This window comes from Aythya ferina (assembly GCF_964211825.1).
Source record: "Aythya ferina genome assembly, chromosome: 12".
NCBI lineage: Eukaryota > Metazoa > Chordata > Aves > Anseriformes > Anatidae > Aythya > Aythya ferina.
Window position 1 is genome coordinate 131,425 of NC_140308.1, and position 26,863 is coordinate 158,287.

Consider the following 26,863-nt stretch of genomic DNA (forward strand, 5'->3'; position numbering starts at 1 on the left):
GCTGCGAAGAATGCTCCACACAGCGTAAGTGCTATTGGCTCCAGCGTGCAGGCACTGCAAAGAGAAACACCTTGCCAAGCCTTCCTTTTTGCTTACGTCCAGGCAAATGTTGTGTAAGTGTTTGAGTTATGACTTCAGATACTCGTGCTGTTGCATGGTTTGTTGAGGCAACTGCACCCTGGACGGCCTTGAAGCCAAGAGGGCAGTGACCAGCCAATGGGAACGGGGTGGAAAGGGGCATGGTGGCCCTGCAGGGCAAGGGGACACCTTGAGCTTGCAGTGAGTGGGGTGGGCAGCACCAGCCACCTCACTTTCTTACAGCACGGGCAGGTCAACACCTCTCATGACTGAATTTGAGCCCCGGTGATGGAGGCCTGCCACCTGCCAATGGATCTGCTCCAGTGACAGCTGCTCTTCTCCTTAGGAAGAGGTGGAGGCAGTGTGTGGGGAGTAGGGGGTGGGGGGAAGCATTTTTTTTTTTTGTGTGTGTGTGTGTGTGTGTACATACCTAAATCACATCTCTTTTATGTCACATTGAGAACATTGCTTCCTGAACAGCAAACAGGGAGACCAAAACACTCCCCTTCTCTTGACAGATTTTTTTACAAGGTTGCAAGTTAAGATGCCTCCCTATTAACAAGCTTGAAAGTTGTGAATAGACACCTGTTCGTGCAAATGAAAATACTGTGCTCCATCTTTTTTCATAGGTTATCTTTCTAGAGCTTTCTTTTGCTCTAGAAAAGAGCAGGGGGGAGGGGAGGGAGGGGGGAGAAGAATTTCTTCACATGTCCTACATGTGACATTTCTGTTTATACACCCCAGTGATGTTAGTTTTTTTCGCAACAGGATGACATTGTGGACTTGAGTTCAGTCTGTGATTCACAAACACCTCCAGTTCTTTTCTGCAGCACTGCTGCATCGTCATCATCGTGCTGAGCTCATTGTTCCTGTGACTATTTATTTATGTGGGACAGTTGATAAACCTGTTTGTGGTGTTCAGCAGCCATTGTGCTGCAGGTCCCACCTGCCTCACGCTGGAGAAATATGAGGCAGCTCACAACTCACCCTTTCTGCTTCACCCTCCAAGTTCCCAGGGAGGGCACTGAACCAGGTCAGAGCTCTTCATCCGTGGCGAGCCAGGCCAGGCCCTTCCCACCCCTTAGCGCAGCAATGACATCAGGGTCAGCCAGAAACAGAATTGGAAAAAAAAAAAAAAAAAAGGAGGGGGGGAGGAGGAGGGAGGAAAGAGGGGGCAGGGTTAGGGAGAGGGAGAGAGAGGGAGGCCAAAGAAGAGATAAACATTAATAGTGGTACCCTGAGTTTCCTGTAGCTCTCTTCTGTTGGTGGCTACCCATTGCAGTGAGAGTAGGAATCCAAAAGATGATGCTGACCAGGCTCAGCTGGTTTACCAGCTGTGATAATTTGAGCATGATGCAAAGCATTTTGTTAACAATTCTCAATATAGCAACATAAATGGAATAAGATTGACTCAGTTTTGCAATGCCCTGAAGTTTGTACCTCACTTGCTGGCAGCAAACACTCTAGTAAAACACTGATGCACCACCAGATCAACAGTATTTCCCAGCTCTATCTTTCTTGGAACAAGTAATTCCAGCACATCACAAAGTCTAAAGACAATTTTGACTCAGGTTGCTGGATGACCAGCACAACACTGCATAAGAAACACTTATTCCATCCCTTCTTATTACCCATAACTTGGTTGTTCATATCCCTTTCACAGCAGTTAACAGCTCTACTAGGAAAAATAGCATTGCCCATAATCCTAAAATTATAGAAAGGGTTGCTAATGACTTTTAAGCTCATCCTGTTTACGGCAGCAAGGAGGTCTTAGTTCTAATACATGAACATGAGTGATGAGACACGATCACACCAAAAGGCATGTGGCACGTGCAACAGTCTCACTGATGAGCATCTGCAGTCTCCAGAGCTTTTGTTCTAGGCTCTGCAACAGCTCCTCATTTCCTAACTTTACATCATCCTACAACTCTTTTCCCCCATCTGAAATGGGGTTGAACAAGAAGTTATTTTGTTTTGCTTCTCTCTTATCTCCAAACTAGGTAACTTTTAAGGCAAGTTTGCAGATACCCTGTCCTTCATGGAATAGGGTGAAATGGAGAGGATGGTCAGTGCTGAGTCTGCAGTACTCCAGTTTACAGGCTTCTCGCATTATTGGGCTACAGTCTTGCTGCTGCACATCACCAGGAAAGGCAAAGGGCAAGGCAGACAGTCATTTTTCCATGATTTAAAGCACCGATGTACTCAAGTCTCGAATGCTGTGTACAGGTCTGATTACACCGAGGGTGTAGGGGAGCAAGAAGCGTCCAGAGAAGGGCAGCTACTACCGCAGCGCACGGTGCAGCTGCTGTACCAGGAGAAACGCAAAGGGCTGCGACTTCTGTTTAGAAAGGGGACAGAGGGGCGGGACAGAGGCCTGAGGTGGCAGACGAACCGAGGGCAGGACGCCTTCACCAGCGGCCGCAGCGCAGGAAAAGCGGAAACTCGTGGAAAACTGCGGGCTCGGCTGGCAAGAGGCGCAAGACGGCGCCTTCCGCGCGGCGGGTGGGGTTCGGGGCCGCGCCGCCACCAAGGGCTGCGGGGAGCCTCGGCGGGACGGGGCCGGGGGAGCCGCGCCGAGCCCCGGGCGCGGCGGGCGCCTCCCCCAGGCTGCGGCCCGGCCCCGCGCTCCGCCCGCGGCCCCCGGCGGGGCCGCGCCGAGCCATGGCGGAGAGGAGCGGCGCTCGCGTCCCGCGGGCGGGAGGCACCGGGGCGGGCGGGCGGTGAGGGGCGGCCGCGGGGGGCCCGGCGGGGGACGGGGCGGGACGGGGCGGCCGCGAGGGGTGGGAGGGGGGGTGGGAGGGGGCCGGCTCCCCCCCCCCCTCACGCCTCTGTCTCTCCTCAGCGCCGTGCCCGGAGCGGGGCCGCAGGGACCGCCGGGGAGCCGCGCCGCCGCGCCGGGGCCGCTGGAGTGCCGCCGCTGCCGGTACCTGTGCACGGCCAGGGGTGAGCGGGGCCGGGGGCGCGGCGGGAGCCGCTTCTGGCCCAGGCGGAGCAGCCGGCCCGTCCCGGCCCGGCGGGGGGCTGCTCCCGAGCGCGGGGCCGCCCCCGGCCCGGCCCCAGCGCGGTGCCCTTCCCCTTGCAGCCTGCTGCCAGGTGGTGGGAGCGCTGCTCGCCGCGCTGCTCCTGGTCTGCGGCTCCGTGTCCTACGGCTCGACGGGAGGCTACACGGGCGTCGCCAGCCTGGGGGGCATCCACTACTACCAGTACGGCGGGGCGTACAGCGGCTTCAGCGGAGCGGACGGGGAGAAGGCCCGGCAGCTTGACCAGCGTTTCCACCTCCTCAAGCTGCCAATTGCGAGGGCAGCGATGGCCGTGGGAGGGTCTTTAACGGTCTTCTCCTGCCTTCTCATTTTGTTTGGCGTCTTACGGGTACCGTGGCATTTTCCAGCATGGCTCCTGCTTGAATGCACCCTGGACGCAGCGGTAGGCATTGGCTTGGTGCCTGCTCTGTACTATTTCTTCCATCATCTGCTGGAGGTTTACAATTCGTCGGTGTGCAAAGAGAGAGAGCAGCTCTACCAAAGCAAAGGCTATCAGGGCTTTCGGTGCAGCCTACATGGGGCAGAGATTGCTGCTGGCCTCTTAGGCTGCACAGCTGTCATGGCCTACCTGCTTAGTGCTGGCCTGGCTGTCAAGGGGTACAGAACAGTTCGCAAACTGAAACAGAAGCCAGTACAAGTCTATGAGCTTTAGAATTATTCCTCTGCTCTAGTAATGCTCAGGATTTTTGCCAGCCTTCTTACTGAGGTGAAACAGCACATTTTTCTTGCTTGTTAACAGTGTATCCTTAATGCTACAACAGAACACACACAGAAACAGTATAGTTCCAAATACAGTGAAGCCAAGCTATTCAAACTTGGCTTTGCATTGTTGAATTATTAGTGGACGCATTGTCCCGTGGATTGTCTTCATCTGGCTGCTCTCTTAGTAGAGAATGGCTGTTGTTGACTCTAGCAAGCTGCCTGCTTTACAGGTAGTGCTTCTACCCCCTCTCTCAAGGTGGCTTGTTCTCCAATGAGATCTTGCTACAAGCAGCTGGCAAGTCACCATAAATAACAAAACAGGAACAAATAGATTAATCAGAACAAGTTAGATAAATATAAACATCAGGTGCATATCTGTTTTCTCACAATTGCACATCTGAATGACCATTCTCACCTCTTATACTGGTCAGCCACTGAAATTGGAAGAGAGCCTTCAATTACAGCTTTGATGATACTCCGAGTCCGGTTATCTCAGATGTGCTCCAACAATGTATTTTCTCTTAGCCACTGCTAAAACCATTTTTTTCTTTAGCACATTTGGTATTGAATGCTTCAAGGCTATGCAGTCAGGGAGCATACTGTGCTACTCTTCTGGAGAAATCTTTGCTTATAAATGTAGATCATTGAAAGAGAGGTTTACTTAACTAGGCTCTAGGTTTCTTGCTCAGTCTCATCTAGTACTTTGTGTACTAGGACATCACTTACGGGAAAATGTAGTACCCAGCACCTTCCTAAAAATAAGATAGCTGATGTTGATAATCTCCCAGCAGGTATCAGGTAGCACAGCTGGTATCTGTCATGGACACACAAGATTGAGGGAACTGGGCTTGTTTAGCTTGGAGAAGAGAAGACTGGGGAGACCTTACTGTGGCCTTCCAGTACTTGAAAGGAGCATATAAACAGGAAGGGAAGCTCCTGTTTTCATTTGTAGATAGTGATAGGACAAGGGGGAATGGTTTTAAGCTAAGACAGGGGAGATTTAGGTTAGAAATTAGGAGAAAGTTTTTCACTGAGGGCTGTGAGGCACTGGCACAGGCTGCCCAGGGAGGTTGTGGATGCCTCATCCCTGGAAGCATTCAACACCAGACGGGATGCAGCTCTGGGCAGCCTGCTCTAGTGGTTGGCAACCCTGCCCAGAGCAGGGGGGTCGAAACTAGATGATCTTTAAGGTCCTTTTCAACCCAGGCCATTCTATGACTCCTGCTAGTGAACAGCTTTCCATAGCTGAAACTTCTACAAAGGACCTGTGACTTTCCACTGAGCTCTTAAACAGAGCTCTTAAAGCTAGCAATAAGGCTGGTGGTTGTGGCAGCTAATTATTGCTTCATATAGGTCTCTTGGCACTAATAGGGCAGTTTGAATACGGCATTTATATTGCCATCAGAGAATCCTTAAATAACCTTACAGAACAGTGAATATACTCAGCCTAATTTGTGACGTCTTCTTTTCAAACTCTCTTGGTGAGGGCACCCTTTTGTACGGAATGATCTTCTATAAAAGCAAAACTGTTATGTACAAGTTGACTCCCCGAGTTGGGCTCATCAGGGAACAGCTTTAAAAGCTCAGAGAGGTGGTTTAAGACATGCATTGTTTTCAAAACATTCCTAATGTGTAAGCTGGGAAAATGACAAGATTCTGATCTTGTATTATTTGTAAGCACATAACGATGAAATGTACTCTTAAAAAACTGTCGTTGTTTGGTTGTGTTTTTATGGATTTAACAGGGGAAAGAAAACTAGCACCAGATTCAGATAATCATGCCTCAGAATGAGATGTCATTTCAGAGCAGTGCCCACAATGTGCATTATTTATATGAATCTGGAACCACCACTGGTCTCACAGACCAACTCTGCCCATATAGGAAAACCAAAAATTAAGAGTCCACACTACACCGGAATTGTGTGCTTCGTCATGGATGTATCCACAGGTTAACTGGCACTAAATCTTCACAGCTTCTGAAACTATGGAACACTGCTGGAACCAGAGATACAAAAGTAAAACATTCTAAACAGTAACACTCCAGGTACTTCTGGGTTTCTTTGATTTCTCCATTCTTTTAGTAGCCAGATGCATTGACTGTTTCAATGCAGGGATTTATGTGAACAGTCCACTGTGGTCCTATTGCTGATTTTGTTTTTCTTGCTGCAGTTACTTTTAAAGAGCCGTACAGTACTATTTACAGCAAGTTCACAGGCAGGATTCCTCTGGTAGGTTACAGAGAGCTGCCTAATATTTGGTATTATGAATTCCACCCTCACAGTGTTCCGCAAGTAACTTTTGTATGGAAGGCTGATGAGTGGAAGCACCACATAGCTCAGCAAGGGGGACCCTACAGCATGACTGTGGCTAGCCACAACTATGGGGGCATAGTTGCATTTAGCACATGTTCCCTCCAGTGCAGTAACAGAATCAAAATATATAATTAGACAAAAGTAAAAATCTTTATTGCTAAATCAGCTGAAAAGTTGATGCAAAAATATTCTTCCTTCCTGAACTGCTCTATACATCCAAGTAAAGAATCAACAGAATAGTGTTTTCCAGCAATGTTATTTGCCTCTCCAAAGCAATACACACACAGGCCGCTGTGCTGAAGGTGCATTCATTGAACAATCTACTCCCATGTACAATAAGAGGAATAATTACAGCTGCATGCCAGAGTGAGATACATAAAATGTTTTCCTTATTAAAACAAAAAGCATGAAAAAGATTATTTTATAGGCAGTGTGCGTGCTGCAAACATTTTTTAACGTGCTGAGTCATGAGTAAAGTTTAAAAAAATGGTAACATTTTAAAATGGAATAAATGGGGAAAAAATACACTTGAGTCTTCAGGCTACAAGGGAAGAGCAGACAATGGCTGCACAAAAACTGAAGAGGTGAACCTATAGCCTGTAAAATGGCCCTTTGGCAAGTGAGGTGAAAGCCATCACCATTCAGGAATGTAGAAACCTCCTGAAGTCCCAGGGCTTTAGCTGTGGCTTTAACATCCTGTATACTAGAAGAATTTCAGGCCTCAAAGCAGCCTTTCCCTGAGTCAGGGAAATAATTACTCCTTCTTGGATTTTACTCTCACCCATCCAGCTGAGGATTTTGATCAGATTCCAACAATCTGTGGTGCTGCTTCTACGAGGCCCGATTCAGGTACTGGGAGCAACTCTGAGGCTATCCCTTGCCCTTAATACTCAAATTCTGACCAGGTGCCACTGAATATAACCTTTATTGGTTCCTTTTGCTGAAGCCTTTCTGGACAGGACAGGGCAGACAGGTCAGTGTCTTCAATGCAACTGTTCTGATTGGCCATCATGCTCATTAGGGCCAGAACTATTGAAAAGAGATACGCTAACTCACCAGCCTAACTTGGCTATGGCCACCTGGAACACTGTAGGTCTGGCATTGGTCAGTAGTGACAAGAGAGCCTGATGACCCCAAGTCGAGAACCTCTACCGGAAAGCCTGTAAAGAACGAGAGGTTCTTAGTGATATGGCTCAGTGGAGATGATGCCATCTCCAAGAGCCGAATATGAAGTTCAAGGAAGAGACCTGGGAAAACACTTTCTATCCTCAGCTATGAGTCCTTCACTAGATTTTCTTTTTTCTTTTTTTTTTTTTTTTTTTTTTTTGTATGTGTTCCACCTATAGCAGTGCTCCTCAGAAGCCTGAAATGTAAGTTGATGTTATAAATATGAAGATGACAAAGGAGAAGTCTCTAGAGAGGCTGGAAAACAAAAGGGGTTAAGTGCTAGGGATTCAGACTGGCAAGGATACACTGGATTTTCTACAACAGTGCAAGAAAGAGTCCTGATTTGCATTAACATCTACCGCTCTCTTAAGTGCAAGGTTTGTCACAGTCTTATTCAGAAAGAAGAGTGTATTTCTGCATCAATCCCACACTGAACAGAGACTGCTTTGCAGCCTACTCAGCTAACAGACACTTTTGGCCTGGGCACACGTATTTGGTGACATTACCACCAGTGAAGGAATTAAAAGTTACTGTCAAATATATTGGGATGAACCTTTTCTGCATACTTAAAATGAAGAGAACCTGAAAGAGACTTGGGTTTGTCTGTTATTTCTATGCCTGGAGGATTCAAAACGTTGTTTCTACGATTCCAAGAGTAAGCGTTTCTCTCCAAGTGAGGCAGACATTTTAAACAGAGTCAAAACTCAGGTGAGTTTAAACTTTGGAAAAAAAGTGGGGTTGTTTCATGATTACATTGTAACTACCACAAGGTATACCATAAGAAGTTGCTCTCATGCATGGTAAAAACACATTTTTTTCCCTTAGTGAGAAGAAATTCAAGGAGCTCTGAAATCTAAGTAAAACTCTATTAGATTTTGTCAAAAGATCTCTACTGTCAAAATCGCACAAGTTGTCTGCACAGTATTTCCTTCCAATCAGGGCCTGAAATTGATAAAAAAAAAAAATATACAACTCAAGCCCCTCAGAGCTCCTGAGAAGAAACTTTCACATTTTTTCCATAAATACAATAAAGAAGAAAAGGCACTAACCCACATTATAGCCAGGATTATTGCACCACTGACATGACAGGGGAAGCTGCTGTCCAGCTCTCTGCCAGCTAGGGAAGACAGATCTGCACACGATGGGGGCTGCGGTCTTTTCACAGCACTTACATGAGATGATGACATAAGCAGCCAACTTACACCCTGCGCCAAAAATCTTAATGGAACCACCATGCCTCTGCCAACTGTAGACTGGGCAGTTCACTGTTAGTGGGACTGTTTAAACATCTCTTCCCCACTGCTGACAAAGTTGTTTTTAAGGTGAAAATTTGTTCCTTTTCCATTGAAAACTAAGCAGAAACAAAGATGCTTTCACCTTGCTTGTGGCCAAATTGGGCACATACCACGTAACAGAGGTTGTTCTGGATTTGCACTGACTCCTACTTTTAGCTGCAAGCAAAGATGCTGTGGCTGATAATAAAGACAGTGCAGTTTATGTTGGTGGGAAAGAACATTGAACGCTTCCCCAGCATATGGAGACCAGCCCAACTGCTTGCTTGGCTAAGAGCAACACGCCACTGCTTACACCTTGGCTTCCTCTTAGACTGAATACCTCACTAAAACAAGCAGGAGTTCATGGTTTCATGATGTGTCCTCTGGATATAGGAAGCCTCTACTGTGAAGCATTTGTGATGGAAGTGGACAAGTTGCTGAGCTGTGTCTGTGCTCTGCAGCTAGAAGCACTAGCTCTACATGTTACCTCAATCACTAAGTCCAGAGCTGATCTTTTCCATGCCCCATGTAAAATGCATCAGTAGACAACCACTTATCACCCAGCTTTGTGTTTTTTCATTCTGCATAGGCTGATCCTATTATAATCCTCACTCTACCTGTACTGGTGCTCATCAGAACACCAGGACCCTGAGTCCTCTAGTGCCCTAACAAATACCCACTGGGAAAAGTTCCCCCCACCTGCTGTGGACGGGGATACTGGAGTGCTCTCTCCCCTGGCCCTAAGTAGTAAAGTGCTGGGCTGAAGGGGAACAGAACAGCTTAAGTGCAATCAGTAAAAGTGCTTGCAATTCATGTAGGAAACCGTTCTTGGGTCAGCTTCATTGCAACTGGCTGTATTCTTTCAAGGAACAATGAAGTCAGGTGCTGCCAGGAGGACCTATGTCAGAAATATTCACAGGACTCCAAACGCTGCATACTGTCCCCTCAGCAGCTAACCCCCCTACCTCCCTGCCCCTCTCCCCCTCCCCCCACCCCCCAGCATATTCCAGCTCCTTTCCAGCAGAGCTGGCAGAACCTCAGGGTTCAAGGAGTAAGAGGCAGGTGCTGGAACACCTGCCTTCTTACTAGTGTTTGCACAATTTCTGGACAGTCCCCAACACAGAGCTCAGCTGCTGATCTGAATACTCACAGAACAACAGACTACAGCAAAAAGTGGACAGCCCAAACCTTAGCACTACCAATTCTCCCTCCATTCCATTAAGGAAGCAGCAGACGCCTGTACTCTTTGCAGATCCCAGCACTCTTTGAAGAGCAAGACAGCCCTTACAGGACAAAGCTTCCTGGGACAAACAATGTGGGGAGCAGTACTTGAGGGGCTACAAAGCTGTGTCAAACTCATCTGGCAGAGCCACTGCAGATTCCTCTTTCCGCTCCTGATCTGCTCCATTCTCCTGGTGTTGCTTCATTTGTTCCTTCACTTCCTCCTCCAGATCAGGTGGCACCACAAATTGATCCTCTGGCTCCATCTGGGATGGAGCAGCAAAATAGCCTGTCTTCTTCTTGGGTGCCTCTGTGGCTACTTCGATGAGGTTAAGGCTCTCTTCCAAGGGCACTATGGAGCCATTGGAAAGCTTCTTTCCATAGAGACAGCATGTGGAAGGAGATTTCTGCAGTTCACACTTTTCCTTGATTGCTCCCTGTGCAGTGCCACTGTTTACACTGTTCTGTCTCTGAATGAGGAGGACAAGCCCAGAGTCATCCTCTGGCCCTGGAGCAGAGGAGCTGTACTCTAAGGCAGGAGGGTCAAACTCCAGGCCCTTTCCTTTACAGCAGTGGATGTCCACCTCAACCTCCACTTTACTGCCATTTGTCATCACACCTTCCACAGGCTGTTCATCATCACTATCTAGGCCATTGTCAGACTGATTACTAGAGAAGGTGGCACTGGAAGGTTGGCGCTGAAAGATACTTAAGGGGGGCAAAGGATGTAGACTACAACGTCGCTCTTGTCGTGGTAGCAAGCTGCCATCAAGACCAACAGCATTGTGCTCATCTGAAGCAGTAGAGCCCACCTCACTGCTAACCTCAGAAGCAGACAGTTCACTACTGAACTCTGAAGCAATTCCGCTGCTAGATGAAGGTGTGGCTGGTTTGGTGGTGGTGGAACTAAATCCCCCAGGGCCTGGAAGAGTGATGCCATGCATCTCACATGTGCAGCTGTCCTCACTGATGTTCAGACACACCACCATTGCACCTACATTGTCCTGGCAACCATAGCTTTGGGCTAAAGTGCAGAGTTTCTTTGCAGCAGCTAGTGGGTCATGTAGATGGCGCACAGCTGAGACAGCCTCTGTGTAAGAAAGGTATTCCCAGAGAGCTTTGTTCCCTAGAAGTAGCAGCTCATCTTGTACAGTCAGTGGAATGGAGCTGACATGTGGCTTGGGCAGGATCCAAGGATGCAAGTATGTGCACCCTAGCATCCGAGTACAGCAAGTCACACCATTGACCTTATTGTCCTGCAGACAAGAGAAACAAAACAGTAACATTAGATCCACTATTAGATCATTTGGAGAGTCTTGCCCCTGCCCATAAACTGGTTCAGAGCATTGAGAAATGCTAGTATACAGGTACAGTCAGTTACAGTACAGAAGAAAGGGATTAAAGGAATTTAGGTCCAGGAACCACAGCCAAGACTTCCCTGCTGTTTTTAAATTAATTTCGGTGTTCTTAATTTCTGTTGTTAGATGTTGCTGCTAATGATGATTATTAAAAACCATCAGAGAACACATGCAGGAAATCTCTTCAGACAATAATTTCACTTACATTTTTCAGAATCCACACATCAGACAGTTTTTAAATCATTTAATATGCTACATTCATTCCAGTTACTGTTAGTCAGTATGCTAAGGAATATAGCATCTCACAGAACTGTAACACATTAGCAGGGACAATACTTTCATCAGACAACTCCATAAGCATTATTATTATTATTATTATTATTATTATTATTTTTTTTTTTTTTTTTTTTTTTTTTAAGATCCACTGTTCATAAAGCTAACATGACTGGCACTGATTTCTCAGTTTTTTTGACTACAGATTTTCCAGTTCTTTGGAACTTCCCTGTTTTTTCCAAGTTTTTTGAAAGTTACCATTTAGAGAATTTTTCCCAAATTGTTTTAATACGTTTGAATAAAAATACAAATAATAATAAAAAACACAAATAGAAATACATTTCTGCCTTTTTTGTGTAAAATTTTCACCTGTTCCTACTTGATGTCTACATTCAGCATATCTCAATAGCCACTTAGCCTATACCTTCACTGAATAAAACATGGAATAAATCCAGAGAGAGATACTTGAGTCATGGTTTCCAAGAAACACAAGACGGACTAGATTATTTTGTGAATTTTGAAACAACATGACCTCCCAGGCCCTGCTCTGGTCCCCAGTGTCTTTTCTCCACACTCACCCAAGTCATAAACAGCGCTGTATACCACTCTCTCCACATCTCAATTTAGCTCCACATCTATTTTCTTTCTTTCCACCTCTCCCCAACTCATTCTTGGCATTTTGTACCTGTAATTCTCAGGCCATGATGGGTATTTAGAACATGTCATTCTGAACAGCTAATTATCAAGAGAAACAGGTCAGGAAGGAACAGATAAGCCATCTGAGCATCTTCATGCCACCCTCTCCCCTGCAGCATTGTGCAGGCAGTAGAGCTCAGAATGGCATGTACCTGAACCAAGCTTTTACTGACAGGTGAAAGCTGAAGTCTAAACCAACCTCTGTTATAATGGCTTTTTGCTCTTTGATTCTCTTAGCATCTTCTGAACATTGCTCAAGGCTGAAGACTTTGGAGAGGAGCAGAGGTTTTCCACTTCGGCAAAGAATGGCTTGGCATGTCCCAACATTGGCCACCGTCAGAGAAAAGTTGCTGGCTGGATCAGACATATCATGACGAATATAGCAAAGGACAGCAGAGGAACCCAGCTTCTGTCCAGCCATGCCCAGCTTCCTGTTGGAGGAGAAGGTGTAGGAAGGCTCCAGACTCCATGACAGGCATTCTGGAGTGTGGCCTCACCCCACCTAGCACATTAACCGATGCACCTATGCAGGTCCCACCAGGACCAGCTTGCTCACTGTCCTACCTGTGGGAGACCAAGAAGGTGTTGGACATGAACATCGTGTCCGACTGCTGTACCTCCTCCAGGAGCACATCAGCCATGGTGCACTGCAGTAGACGTGGCAGCTCCTCATTCTTATCACCATCAAACATGCCATACACAGCCTCCACTCCTTCTGCAAAGCTTCCCATTGCCAGCGTTGACACACACAGCCTGTTAGAAAACCATACGGGCAAAGCTGATCTGCCTCGAAGGATTGTATGATCCCCAAAACCACGGCCATCAGGCACCTTGTCACGAGCACTGTTCTCACAGGGCATCAAAGCCACTGACCCTACATCCACTACATCCACTGCCCCATGAGATGTACAGCTGTTGCTTATTACTGACACTCTCAAATCCTCCTTGAACATGCTGAGGAGAGGACAAGGGACACAGTTTGCAAGAGAAAGCCAAAGCACCTCTGCTAGAGTGGGAAACAAAGCCTAAAGGTCCCAGAATAAGCATGACAAACAAGGAAAAGGACAGCACTGAGGCTTAGAGTTAGCAAGAATGAGCAAGAAATGGAGAGAGAGATGGATGAATTGTTCAGCATAACAGCAATGCACTCCACTTAGCACCCCGAGGAGACAAAGTGTCAGGGTTCAGACCACAATACTTACTTATTTCTTTGGCCAGCCATCTCAGCTATTCCATGACTCCAGAAGGTGGAAGTGAGTGCTGAGTCAGTTGTGAGGGAGGGCTTAGCATCAATCTTCAGAGTGGTAATGTGACTACGGAGAGAGAAGAAAAAAAATCACTTCTAGATGCCACGCTGAACAGCTTGTGGCCAACGGACCATGGACAGTCTAGAATTTTAGAGAGCAGCCTGTTGAAAGAACTGCACCAAGAAGTGCTTGACCTTCTGCAGATGTCTGACTATTTATGCCAGATACAGGTGGGAGAACCTCATACCACTTGAAAAATTCTTTGTTCGTTCTGACAGTTTGAACCCAGCCCTTTCCTTTACCACAGCTTCAGCTGCCTAAGCAGGGAACGTTATACCATTATGCAGTGCTATGATACATACATTACTATTCCATTTCCTCTCCTGGGAAGGGTTACCCTTCCCTGTGCCTGTCACTAGTGGCTTAGCATCTCCATGACTCACCTGAAGATGTCCAGTGTCTTGTGTTCTAGAACCAGGTTTGTGTTTCCAGTCAGGTCCAACTCTTGCAAGGTAGCTGGCAGTGCCTCAGGAATGAGGATTTCAGTTAACTCATTGCAACTCAAGTCCACAATCTGCAGTATCAAAAAAACAAAAACAAAAAACAAACACAACGACAAAGAAAATATTCTGTTCTCTTGTGATCAGTTACTCCACTGCTCCTTCCTAACATGATATATATATTCCTGCTACTGGTTGTATCTCTCAAACAGGTCATGAAAATGGAGCTGACCTATCAGTAGAAGAATGATTTATAATCATCAAATGCTCATAACCTGCAATAGCCAGGACTCTAATACAGAAAGAATGGGTCACACTAAAGATAAGGCCTATACATACAAGTTCACCTAGATAAATAATACATCCTGCTGTCTCAAACAGTACACAAGAAATACACCAAGACAGAGACAGTTCACCTCTTTCATCTTCGCTATCTGTCTTCGGTCAGTTATGAGAGGGAACAGATCTAGAATGTGTATCTCGTTCCCTCTTCACAAGCTAATTGAGAAAAATGCTGGGATCTCCAGTTCCTCTTCTAGCAGCTACTCTTCATTCTCCCACCCAAACTTCTTCTCCTTACCTGCTCCATAAGAATACCTGAATATGGGGCAAATGCAGGATCTCTGGAAAGATACTGATTTCATTTGAGTGTGCAATAAGAGTATGAAGCAGCTTGCAGTTTGCCACTGTTGTGGGAATTGTTTTCAGTTTGTTGCCACTCAGATTCAGCTCTTCCAAATGCTCCAGCTTACTGAGTTTGCTGAAAGGGAAACAAAAGAATACCATATCTTTTAGGCCAAAAGAATACCATATATTTTGTCACTTTTTAAACCCACAGACATAGTATCCATACACACTGCCCTTTAAAATCTACATTTCTAATTCATTGATTCGAAACCATGTATCTGCCAAGAGTCCAAAGATACTGTACTTAAAATTCAGGGTCCCCAGATGCCCAGCTTGGATTTACACCAGACAGATCCCTTCCCCTGACTTCTACAGCACTAAAGCAGAAGACTGTAAAGTCTTAATTTGAAAACTGTCAGAGAAAACCTAAGCTGTGTCAGTGTACTTTGTAGGAATAAACAGATTTACAAGACAGTGGTTCCATTGCCTAACCAGTATCAGGGAAAATCATAGCAAAGCTTGCATTGATGCAATCAATATTGCATTAATTGTGCTGATGTAAAAAAATAAAAGTGATAATATAACAGATTTTTATTTTTTTTAAATGAGACTACAAATTAAACTGACAGAGAAGTCTACAAGTTTAGCACTAACCCTACACTACACTTCAAAGATACATTTGATACCCTAAGACTGAATTGCAGAAGATACTGAAAAGTAATCATTAAATAAGAATTCAGTGTTAGTCCTACTATTAGGGTCTTGGCAGGGAGCCACATTTGAATCAATGACAGTCAATGAATCAGTGATTAAAAGGAATATATGCACACATGAAATTAAGCCTAGAAGAATTTGCAGATAAAAAACATAGTGGAATTTCAGTTTCAACATATAGTAATATGAGCTATTTGGTAACTTAAGATTACCTTAAAAGCATGTGATTTAAATTAGCTAAGTAATGCTATGCACATAGAAACTTCTACAAGTTGCAATAAGACAGGAAATAGTCTTCAGAATCCTCAGGGGACTCAGATGCTGGCAGACTAAACTATCTTTGCTTATGATTTTTAATAAAGCATTGTCCAAGTTCTGCTGTCTGTATAGCCAGAAAAAACATCAGAATTTGGAAAAGGTTCAAAGGATCCTTCCCTATATTCTAAGAAATTAAAAAGGCTGAGTATACTTACAATTTTGTAGGAACACATGGGAGTCTCTAGCCTCATAACTTTCTATAGTAAGCACGGATTTCTCACTATTTCAACACCAAATTGTGAGCCTAGTGCATGAATTAACTCTTGCCTCCATCGGGCAAGAGTTCAGACAAGTCTGGTTAGGGACCTTTTGGCAAGACTGAGAAGCGAAAATATGCAGCACAACAAGCTGCATGCCAGTAACACTGAAGTTGTGAAGAAATAATGCCTCCATCCCCACACACACATCCACCACAACTAAGAGGGTAGGAACCACTGCAGCCAGCAGTACTGTGTGCCAGCTCCCCCTTAACGTTATTCCTATGTGCACACATGGGGATGGCAGGTCTCTGCCATCAAGCCAAAGGGATAACATCTTGCTTCGACAGCAACTGAAGCACAAAGTAAATGCTCACCTGGAGGATGCTGACTGCCCATCTTGCCCACCAGCCTTATGTATTTACCTTGCAGGGAATGCCTGTAAGTTGTTGTTTGCCAGATGCAGGATCCGTAGACTTGTGTGTCCCGCCAAGACAGGGATGCATTCATCTGTGAGGTTGTTACTGGTCAAGTAAAGCAGCTGCAGCATGCTCAGACTCTCCTCCCCTGTACATGCAGAGGGCAAGGACTCCAGGTTGTTTGCAGATACATTCAGGTACCTGAGGCTAACCACAGCAAGTGCAAAAAACCAGACTTCATCTAAACCACTCTATTAACAGCAGGAAAAACAGCTATGTAATTGCCTATGCAGACAAAGCAACAACACTATGCAACTCAGAAAACACAGCTAACATCCCTACTCACATTAAGATTTATGAGTCTACAAATGACTTACTAGCTACGTAACATTGCAGATGCACATAGCATTTTACAGTAAACAGTGGGTACTGAAGAGCTGATGGAGAGAGCAGGTAACATTGGTGGAAGCAGACTACATAAACTCTTGCTTAGAGTCTTTTAAGAAGGGTTGACTCATGTCTGAACAGACAAACAGTAAGGGTCACTGTTGCTGTTCTCCCATGACCTGATGTGTTTTCTGTTATAACGTCTGAAAATCTGTGTGTCTTGTCTTCTTTGCACCTGAATTCATGCACTACTTTTAAAGACAGAGCTCTCCATGCAGTAACAGGATCTTAGAAACAGCTGAAACTGAAGTTAATACACTGGTTGACTGCCAGGTTAGGCAAATATCTGTTTTCCTGTAACTAAACAGTAACATGGACTGATCCCTTCACATCAGCTTGATGATTTCTCTCATGGCACCTAAATTAACTCCTCATAAAGCACACTCATTATCTCCTATGCAAATGGCAACAAAGCCCATAGCACCTCACAAGGACAGTCATGCAGATACCATTAATGGCCTTCACAGCTTCAAAGGTTAACACAGTCAGAAGATGCATGTTACTGTCACTCACTTCAGAGCCTTGACAAAGAGCATCTCAGGGAGTTCAGTCAACAGGTTGTGCTGAAGATCCAGCACCTCCAGTGGAATGTGTTCTAGAAGAGGTGGGAGACTCTGCAGATTATTGTGCCCCACCATCAACTTCCGAAGGCTCAAGCTGCTGAGGATCCTATAAAGACACAATTTACTATGACAGCTTGGTTCACTCCACTTCACATCCACATAATGGGAAAATGGAATATTTAATCAGTTGTAAAATGCAAACAATGACAAAGCAGAAAAACATATGTAGCAAGATAATTCAGTCAATTTGTGCTCAGAGGTATATCTGCATTTCCCTCTACGCTACTACAGATCTGTAATTTGTGACACGAGTTTATCTGTGTGCATACACCTAACATTCTCTCAGGTACATGAAAAAGAAGAGAAAAATCACAAAGGATGAGTTTAAATTCCCATTTAAACTTGTAGGCAGAAATAAGTGACAACTTAGATTCAGGCCTTTAAGAGGCTGCTAAGTACTCCTGTAGTATTTCTGAGGCTGTTGTCACATTTACTTCAATAATCACTACAATTCTGGAGAAGGGCTTCTATCCTCACTAACTGCAAAGAAAATTGAAAAAAAAATCAGAAAGGGCACCTGAACACATCTGAACATAGCCTAGAACCACCCTGCCCATTTGGGTGAGGTTTTAATTTGGAACTATATCCTTATGGATCTGTACAGAACGGCTTAAAAACATTAAATGCTCACAACTGTTTCAGGAAAGATACTTATCCTAACATCCAACCTAACCTCCCCCAGAGTAACTTAAGACTCTTCTCTCTCATCTTACCATTTGGTGCTTATGAGAAAAGCCCAATCCCCTCCTTGCTATAGCCTCCTTTAATGTAATTGTAAAGTGTGATAATGTCTCCCCTGAGCCTCCTCCTTTTCTCCAAGCTAAACACCCCCAGTTCCCTCAGCTGTTCCTCATAAGACTTGTTTTTCTGGACACCTCACCAGCCTCATTGCCTTTCTCTGGACACACTCCAGCACCTCTATGTCTTTCTTGTAGTTAGGGACCCAAAACTGAACACAGTATTTGAGACGTGGCCTCACCAGTGAGGAGTACAGAGCAACAATCACTTCCCTAGTCCCACTGGCCACACTATTTCTGACACAAGTCAGGATGCTGTTGGCCTTCTTGGCCAGTTGAGCACACTGCTGGCTCTCATTCAGCCAGATATCACCCAACACCCCCAGGTCCCTTTCCACCAAGCAGCTTTCCAGCCACTCTTCCCCCAGCCCGTAGCATTGCATGAGGTTGTTGTGTCCCAAGTGCAGGACGTGGCACTTGGCCTTGTAGAACTTCATACAGTTGGCCTTGGTCCATTGGCCCAGCCTATCCAGATCCCTCTGGAGAGCCCTCCTACCCTTGAAGATCAACATTTGTGTCTAACTTGGTGTCATCTGAAAACTTATGGAGGGTGCACCCAATCCCCTCATCCATATCACTGATGAAGTAGTTTGCTTACCTTGATGGGAGTTCCACAAGGAGGTTGTAGCTCATATCCAAAACTTCCAGTTTCTTCGCTTCACAGGCCCAGTCTGGGACACACTGCAGCTGATTGCTGTCAAAAGGAGAAAAAGCTAGACACGAGCACTCCATATGGAATATGCCCTGTTTGAGTATGCCCTGCACAGCACTAGTGACAGCCAAACAAAAAAAAAAAGTAGAAAACGAACAATATCTGAGCTAGTCATGAGGAATTTATCTCATGGCCAACTGCATAATGCAAATTGAGCTGGTGCATGACTGGTAGAAAATACTGTTGCAAGGCTCTGATGATAAGGCTTTTGTTTGTTGAAAGCACTGACATAGAACTAGCCACCTTACGCTACCTTGCTATTGCGCTTCAACCCAAAACTGAAGCAAAATGTCATCAGATCCTCTGGGCATCCTATTTTATGGGTCCAACAATGCTGCTCTTGTGTGGATGTAAGCAATAAAGCCAACAGTGATGATCACCAGCATCCAAATGTTTGCACAACAGCTTCCCACCATTTGGCCCAGTAAACTGCCACAGGTTCAGTGATCCCTATTTGGCTTGTTTTGCTGATTACAGCCTACAGCTGAAGGACAGCTAATCACCAAGACACGTCAAACCGGTTCAGAGGGGCTTCTGGCCTGGGACACATTCAGTGTTGGGTTTTCCCGTTCTATTGTGAAGATGAAGTGCCTTTTCTCAATTGCTCTCAACTCTTTCAAAAGCTTAAAAGCTCCAGAAAATTTCTGCAGAAAACAACAAAGTGTTCAGATACATGCTTTATATTCTGTACTGTACAGTCACTTACTGGACGAGTTCTAGACATGTCAGTTGACCAGGAACTGGATAAACATTGACAGAAGTAAGACCTGAAGAAATAAAGCAAACAATTATGACTGCAGAGGGGAAAACATCAAAGAAGCACACAGACTAGCTAGCAAGTGAGACTCTCAGCCTTACTCTGCACATACTCAATGTCTCTACTATCCTTCTTAAGAAAGAGTTCACACTTCATACATCTTCTCACTATTCCATTCTCCATCTGCCACACGGGGCACCAGAACAAGGGAGAACAGTACTTCTTTGTGGACTCACAAGCAGTTGTTACTGGAATACAAAGTCCTTGAACAGCAACTCAGCAGTATAACCTCTCCCTGTTACAAAGCCAACGCACATACATCCAGAATGTGATCCCTATGAGCTGACCTCACAAGACCCATCATGTATGGTCTCACTACTGTAAAAATAATTGTACACGTTTCTTTTTGTGGGAGACAGCAAAGGGCTGCTTCTTTTACTCCCAAGGCTTGAAGGAGGAAGGCTGATGAAGAAGGTAAACAGACGTACAGTTGTTGTTGGCATAAAGGGCACGGAGGGAAAAGCCACTCAGCGTCAACTCTTTTAGCTTATTCCGTTCACAGTGCAGCTGCTCCAGGCTGCCCAATGAGCTGAGATCCAGGTCTGTCAGACGATTGTCTCGTAAATCCATGTAAGTCACAGATTTATTCCCCTCTGGAGTGTCATCCACTGCTCTCTTCAGGTTGTTCAGCCTAAACATTCAGAAATAAGAGGTACAAAGTCAGAAAATAGGACACTGAACACTGTATGTGAGTAAGAAGAGAGAAAAGGGGAGAACTGGTGAAGGCTAACCCCAAAGTACAGTGAGATATATGAGGAGCAATGGTGGATTTCAGGCAGTGAATATGATGAAAAATGGTTCCTATGTCTGCACTGCTAGATGAAACCATTCTACTAAATTTCCCAGAATTTAAGAGATTCTGAAGACTACAGTTTAGAAATTTGAAGCCAGGCCAATGGACAGTTACTTAGTACTGACAGAGCAAGCTAATACAGAGACCAGATAATAGGCCGCCTTGCCATAGACAGAAAATTCTTTGTCCCTCTCTGAGAGCTCTGCAGCTGGCAGCCTCAGGAATCAGGAATACATGTATACCCCTAATATACCTCTAGAGGAAAAAATGCGACAAAACAAAAAAAGGCTAAGAGAGATCAAAGCTAAGCTCATGGTAACAGCATATGAAAAAAAGGAAACTAGAGTACTAAGTCACATTTCTTGTATCCCTGCCCGTGGCAAGGGGGTTGGAACTAAAGTCCCTTTAGGTCTTTTAAGGTCCCTTCCAACACAAAGCATTCTGTGATTCCATGACTGAGTTGCTTCAGGCATTGCTCAGTTAGCCTAGTTTCTCTAAGTGAATCCTGCACACCCTCAGAAACAGAACTCCCTAAAAGTTAAAGAATCAGTAAGAGGTGAAAAAAACAGAACACCCAAATTATTGCAACATGTACCAGAATTTACGCAGCTCTTCTGCTGTAAAGAGAAAGCAGTAATCTGGTTTGTGTGTCTATTTGTAAGTGCAAGTTTACCCCTTACCTCAGGTCCACACTTTTGATGTGACTCATACGGTTCAGCACTGCAAGGTCCAGGGTCTCTAGCAAATTCCCTGCCAGTGCTAGTTTATCTAAAAAAGTTAGTTTCTCAAAAATTGCTGGTAGCTCACGGAAGTTATTGAAGGAAAGCCCAAGACAGCTGAGCTGCTGCAGACTTCCCAGCTCTTCTGGTAAGGATGTGAGGAAATTCCCATCTAGCCAGAAGCTCTGGAGACTGCAGCAGTGGAAAAAAAAAAGAAAGTAGTTCAGCAAAGAGTACTGAATGTCACATTTTGCATTTTCAGTGAATTCACCTGCATAACTGCAAGGTCTCAGTGTGGTTATTTTTAATGGTATTTATGGATACAGTTTTTATTCCTGTATCCGTAAAGTCACTGGAGTAATATTATCACTCAAGTAATAGTCTTGGAACTGCATATACACAACACCAAATAGTTCCTAAATTATTTTGGAGGTAAACTTCTAGTTATGACAATTTTTTATAAACAAAATAAAAATCACTACTTGTGTTGTAAATAAAGGATATTTAGTTAATCATTTGGTTTTCTACAAATTAAGAACTCATTTAGCATGCTGGACAATCTTTAAAAAACCTATGACAAAGTAAAAATTAAAAAGACAGCAGTAACACAACAGACCTCTCAAAGCCCATCACTTAGTAACAGAAACAATAAAGTCTACAACATCCAATCACTGAAGTCTCATATCACTATTGTGGCACTCAGTTATGGCACTTATGGCACAGTTTAATCACAATTCCTACCACACTAAAGCATTGATAACAGATTTTTAAATTCTAATCTCCCCAGCAGCCATTCAGAAAATAGTATTTCCAGGGTAGCTTTCTGTTACAAAATAAATTGCTTTGAAGTTTGTATGACTCTTGAGACTCGAGCCTCCAAAACACAATTCTTTTCTTATGACCACATTCCAACAAAGAACTTTCTCAATGGTGCTTATCAGTAGTAAAAATGCAGCTTGGGGCCATGAGAAGTTCTTATAAAGAAGAAGGGCTGAAGGGGTCAAGAAGATAACTGGACCAATAACTAAGTTGTAATCCTCTGAAAACTTTAAGTCGGCGTGTGGATTACAGTTTGTGTACAGCCAAAAGTCCGCTCTGGAAATGCCTTACGTACACCCATTGTAGCTGCAGATATTCTTTTTTTTTTTTTCTTTTTAAAAAAAGATAAAAGCTGGAGGAAGAACAGGCCACAACGAACCAATAGCTCAACACCAACACTTATCCATTGCAAAACCAAAAGAAGTAATAGCTTTGCAATTAAATTTATCTAAGCTTAAGCTTTGGTGTATCCTGAGTATTCACAGACAAAACTGGAGAAGTTTTCCTCCAGCGAATATTTTAAGATAAATTTTTCAGAGGGGATCGCCTAACTACTTTCATGTTAAAAACTTCCTAACACAAAAAACAATCAATTTTGTAAAAAGCTATCAAAACACATGCACCATACACTAGTGTTAGAAAAAGCACTAGTCCTCTGTGAGAAATTACCACTGAAAAGTTTTAAACAATAAATTAAAACTTTAACAAAAACTGCATCTGTATAGAAAATGATAAATACAAATATTAAACAGAACTTTGGAAAGTCACAGTCCTCTGCAGCCGCAGAAAAACATGCATTGACATATTTGAGAAACAATAATCACAAACTGTCTTCAGACAATGCTTCATTTGCATGTTTCCTCATCTTTTCTACATCAGCATTTGAAACTGTTTTACACTAGTGATTAAGGAAGTGTAGCTGAGACTGTTCTTATACCTTAAACTTGTGTACAGTTAAAAAAATCTGCTATCCCTTTTGTGTAAAACACTTATAAATACTTCAGTGATATAACCGGCATGTTCTTGCTTATATAAATGAGGTCTCAGAATTCTGACAGGTGTGTATATTTTTATGTAGTTCTACAAAGCCTGGTTGATCTTTACAGATATTCACTGCAGTAATTTGTGGTTTCCGGAAATGTCCTTGACAGCATAATCTTTAGAAACTTCTAACTGCTCTTATGTAAACATTTTTTTTTTTTTTAATGTTTAACCAATAAGGGAACACCATAACAGTAAAGAGAACAGAAAAGGCTTCACTGGGAATATATTCATAGGCTTAGAAGCCTTCAAGTCCATTGCAGTTCAGCAAGGTGGCACTTGTGGTTCAAGGCATGGTAGCTGACTGTTAAGTGTCCTCCAAGGCCACTTCAAAACAGACAAAATCCATTAGTCTCCACTATTACAAAACTGATTTACCACAGTGTGTTTTAGTTAGTAGAATAGACAGGAAGTCATCACAAATAATGAGCAGTAACTTGCTATATACCAGTAACTTTTTAAAAGACAAATGTATAAAAGTATTGTGATATCTTTATTTGGAAGGAAAAACGAGCCTTATTGCCGGTCTTAGTTCTCAACCCTCTACTGGACTTGTATGTACCATTCAGTCTTCAGGGAAGAACTGGCTGACCAGCACTCATACTTTCGTAAGTAGCACCTTTACGTCAGCTGTGCTCAACTGAAACATTAAGAAAGTTTATGACAAGGGAAAGAAAAATACACAGAAAAGAACTATACACTCACTTCAGTAGTTTGCCAATCTGTGTTGGCAAGCAATGTAGTCCATTACAGGAGACATTAAGCTCTGTCAGAGTAGAGATCTCACACAGTGATAGAGGAAACTCTCCAAGTCTATTATGAGACAGGTTCAGGCTCTTCAACTGAGAAAACCTAGTGGCAAGGATATCAGTTAATTTGCAAATCTCCATGCTCTCAAAGCAAAAACTTACAGTCACAAGGTGTCTTTGTACACTGATGATAGTCATCTAAGTCATTACATCAGTTTCTACGCAAGTTTGATTTTAAGTCACTGATACTTTATATCTCAGTGGTAACACTGAAAGTGATCAAATACATTTTTACTGCAGAAACAGACAAGAACCTTTTACCTTGATTCCTGGCAGACCTTCTATGAGTAACTGTTACTAAATTAGGGACAACTAAAAATCCTCAGTTCAATAAATTTACCTTGCAAGAATTATTTGGAGTACCAATCTACCATTGTGAAGCTGGGGAAGACAAGACTAAAACAAACTGTGACTAGTCTGAGAATAGATCAGAAGAGGGGGATACCCTTTCAAGCTAGGCACAACAGAAGGCCTAGTAGAGCTGTAAAAGGGAAAGGCAAGAACACTCTGAAAGCATCATAAGATGACGACATTATACTTCCATACCATCACATCTGCTACTCTCTTACAAGTTGAGAAAGTAAAGCTGGAGTCTCACAGGCCCTCTGCCCATTTCAAATGAACATTAACATTCAGAACTTACTGAGAAGGCTTTTTCAGATCTCCGCTTCTTCCTACAGACTCTTACCCACAACAACAGCACTACATTTTTCCTCACCTTTTATTTTATACCCCAAAATGCTCTCAGTTTAGCAAGCAGCCTTATATTAGTATTGCATCCTGTCTATACAACCAGTGTGTCCCTCTACTAGACTCATCTGAGATAACATTTAACACAAAGAATTTGTGGAAGGGAGTTCACAAATACCATAAACTTCTGTAAGCTTTTATCTGCCTGCATTGCCCAGCTCTGCTTCCTAGTTCCTTCATTTGTTAGAGCTTCCTGAAGATCAATCTTTTAACATCCCATAAGAACAGGCAATACACTCCCTTTCCTTCATCCCTGGATGCACATGTGCAGAACTCCAAATGTAGACGAAAAATAATTCTTTGCAGACCTGCAAAGGGAGTCAAGACTCCCTGCTCCACATGATCTCATAAAATTGTGTCGTAGGTTGAGGTAGATGATGTCTTGACTGTAGAAGAGGTACTCAGGTACTTCCTCAAGGCTGTAGCATGAAAGATCAACCATGCTAAGTCGCATAGACACAACCTGAAAAGAAAAAGGAAGAGTTGCAGCTGTGCAACAATTCTTCTATGGCAGTCTAATGGTCTTAAAAAAACAAAGAATGTAAATTGTTTACTACTTGCAAGAAAATGAAAGAATGCTCTTGTATCCACCAAACACAGGTAGAGCCCATGCAGGAAATCAAGTCCATGGAGTATGAACTTATGTCATTTGCTGCTACTGTCTCTGCAAGCCCCATAACAAGGAGGCACTTCTTGATATCAACAAGAACATACACAAAACTCTGCTTTGTAGGTACAACGGATGCTCACTAAAAGCTGGACTGTAAGAGAACCAACCTAATAGAGAAAAACATACCTCTAGTTGAGATAATTGCTGAGAAAGCATAGTCTCCGAGTGCCTTCCAAAGATACAAATTGCAAAAAGGAATCAGCTGACCTTCCAGTTTTGTCTTTTGGTGCTTACAGAACCTCTTTTTGGCCTACCTGCTTCTTCTGACTTATTGTTTGCTTGTTCCGGGTATAATATTGGAAAACTTCTGCTATGATGAAAAGGCTTCATACATTATACTTTTGCAACATTTCATAAAGCATCTGCAAATATCAGATCTCCTTTAATTAAATGTTTTTGAGGCTTTATATGCTTAATTCCAGATTTTATGACGAATTTTATCCTGCAACTCATTTCATATTTCATAGTATTATATATACGAGGTCAAAGTGCGGGCCAGCACTGTGCTATCACCAGCTAATTGTACTTCCACGTGGAATACAGACGCAGCTCTAAACAAGCTACGCTTCCATTGCTGATCTATGATCTCTGTGCTAGTTAACTCAAACCTATCAGAGTGCTATTCCAGGCCACAGGTCAGAGTCAGATATGGCAGCAGAAGCATTTAATAGGTTTTTATGGTTTTAGGGTTTGTTCTAGTGACACGTGATAAGCTATTCTCAGTAGGTGTGGGGGGTTAAAAAATGCAGAACTACTAGTCAACATTGTTGAACAGGCAGAGCCCCAAGAAAATGCTAAAAGAAAGTCTCTGTAGTTGTGAGTACCTAAGAGATGAAGAAAGCTGGAAAGCATCCCAGGCACTTTCTCCAGAACCCAAGTATAATGTCTGCCTGCAGACCAAGCACGTATCACAAATGCCATCTTACCCTCAGTACCCACCACCCCAAAGTACTGCAGTCTCTAGGCCCTCACCGTGGATGCCTGTCGGTGCCACCGCTGGCACTCTGCCAGCGTTTCAAAGGAGACATGGTATGTTTGAGCTTGTGCTCCAGCAGATGTGAAAGCAAGAGTGTACTGCCGACGTTTCATTTCTTCCACCTGCAAAGGGAGAAATGAAAACACAGCAGTCTGCCTAAACTCCAGCATTACAGTGGATCTGAAGTCTAGAGTACAGAGTACCAGTAACATTGTCTCTTGCTGAAAACTGTTGTGAGAAACACAGGAGTAAATCCTTCTTAATGTCTTTCTGCTGAAGTAGATCCCATAAATAATCATCTCCAGAATGGCTATTCATAACAAAGGCTACTAACATGAATTCATAAGCGGTGTCTCTTCAAGCATTTTATTAGCCTCAGGACTACCTATGCAAAGCAAGTAGAAAAGGGTTGTGTAATTGTCTCTGCACCTGATAATACAGTAATACAGCCTAGATTAACCTCTTGTGTATAATACCCATCATTATAATCCTTTCTTCCTTTCTAATCTACAGGAAGCTACCAAATACAAAAACGTCTTACCTTCCCTCCAACAAGAGGCAAGATGTGCATCTTCCCTGTGTGGCTATCTTTCACAGAGGATACAATGAGGCAGGTACCACAGAGAATTACTAAGCGTTCAGCCCATTTGTGCAACTGGGTCTTTCCTTTGCGTACATTATAGATTCCAGAGAGCAGGATGCGATCTAACTGTTCTACTTGACATGGCTTTTCTGAAGAAAAAGGG

At 43.8% G+C, this 26,863-nt stretch overlaps 2 protein-coding genes across 4 annotated transcripts in view; one reads left to right on the forward strand and one right to left on the reverse strand.

Moving 5' to 3' along the window:
- The first annotated feature begins 1,277 nt into the window (after positions 1–1,277).
- Positions 1,278–7,753, forward strand: MARVELD3 (MARVEL domain containing 3). 2 transcript variants are annotated; one of them, XM_084532948.1, is made up of 3 exons: positions 1,278–2,580; positions 2,921–3,021; positions 3,161–7,753. In XM_084532948.1, the coding sequence occupies exons 1-3, from the start codon at positions 2,132–2,134 to the stop codon at positions 3,769–3,771; spliced, it is 1,161 nt and encodes a 386-aa protein (XP_084389074.1). In that variant the 5' UTR covers positions 1,278–2,131; the 3' UTR covers positions 3,772–7,753. The 2 variants fall into 2 exon arrangements, with proteins under 2 accessions (XP_084389074.1, XP_084389075.1); XM_084532949.1 differs by lacking the exon at positions 1,278–2,580 and adding an exon at positions 2,639–2,798.
- Positions 6,265–26,863, reverse strand: part of PHLPP2 (PH domain and leucine rich repeat protein phosphatase 2) — a 30,933-nt gene continuing 10,334 nt past the window's right edge. The window contains exons 4-19 of one of the 2 annotated variants that reach the window (XM_084532946.1): positions 26,659–26,849; positions 26,114–26,239; positions 24,780–24,934; positions 23,618–23,764; positions 21,014–21,244; positions 19,969–20,171; positions 19,430–19,490; positions 18,610–18,705; positions 17,105–17,260; positions 16,151–16,351; positions 14,467–14,629; positions 13,813–13,943; positions 13,325–13,435; positions 12,687–12,875; positions 12,322–12,553; positions 6,265–11,051 (exon numbers count right to left, since the gene is read on the reverse strand). In XM_084532946.1, coding sequence (XP_084389072.1) covers positions 9,912–11,051; positions 12,322–12,553; positions 12,687–12,875; positions 13,325–13,435; positions 13,813–13,943; positions 14,467–14,629; positions 16,151–16,351; positions 17,105–17,260; positions 18,610–18,705; positions 19,430–19,490; positions 19,969–20,171; positions 21,014–21,244; positions 23,618–23,764; positions 24,780–24,934; positions 26,114–26,239; positions 26,659–26,849 — 3,533 coding nt within the window. In that variant the 3' untranslated portion in view covers positions 6,265–9,911. The remainder of the gene's footprint in view (positions 11,052–12,321; positions 12,554–12,686; positions 12,876–13,324; positions 13,436–13,812; positions 13,944–14,466; positions 14,630–16,150; positions 16,352–17,104; positions 17,261–18,609; positions 18,706–19,429; positions 19,491–19,968; positions 20,172–21,013; positions 21,245–23,617; positions 23,765–24,779; positions 24,935–26,113; positions 26,240–26,658; positions 26,850–26,863) is intronic. The other variant, XM_084532947.1, reaches the window with a different exon arrangement.

Bases quoted from the DNA above. Each gene is read 5' to 3' on its own strand.
- MARVELD3 (XM_084532948.1), top strand. From the start codon at position 2,132: ATGGAGAGGATGGTCAGTGCTGAGTCTGCAGTACTCCAGTTTACAGGC. The intron at 2,581-2,920 runs GTGGGGTTCGGG...GTCTCTCCTCAG, and splicing joins CGGCGCCTTCCGCGCGGCGG to CGCCGTGCCCGGAGCGGGGC. The intron at 3,022-3,160 runs GTGAGCGGGGCC...TTCCCCTTGCAG, and splicing joins GTACCTGTGCACGGCCAGGG to CCTGCTGCCAGGTGGTGGGA.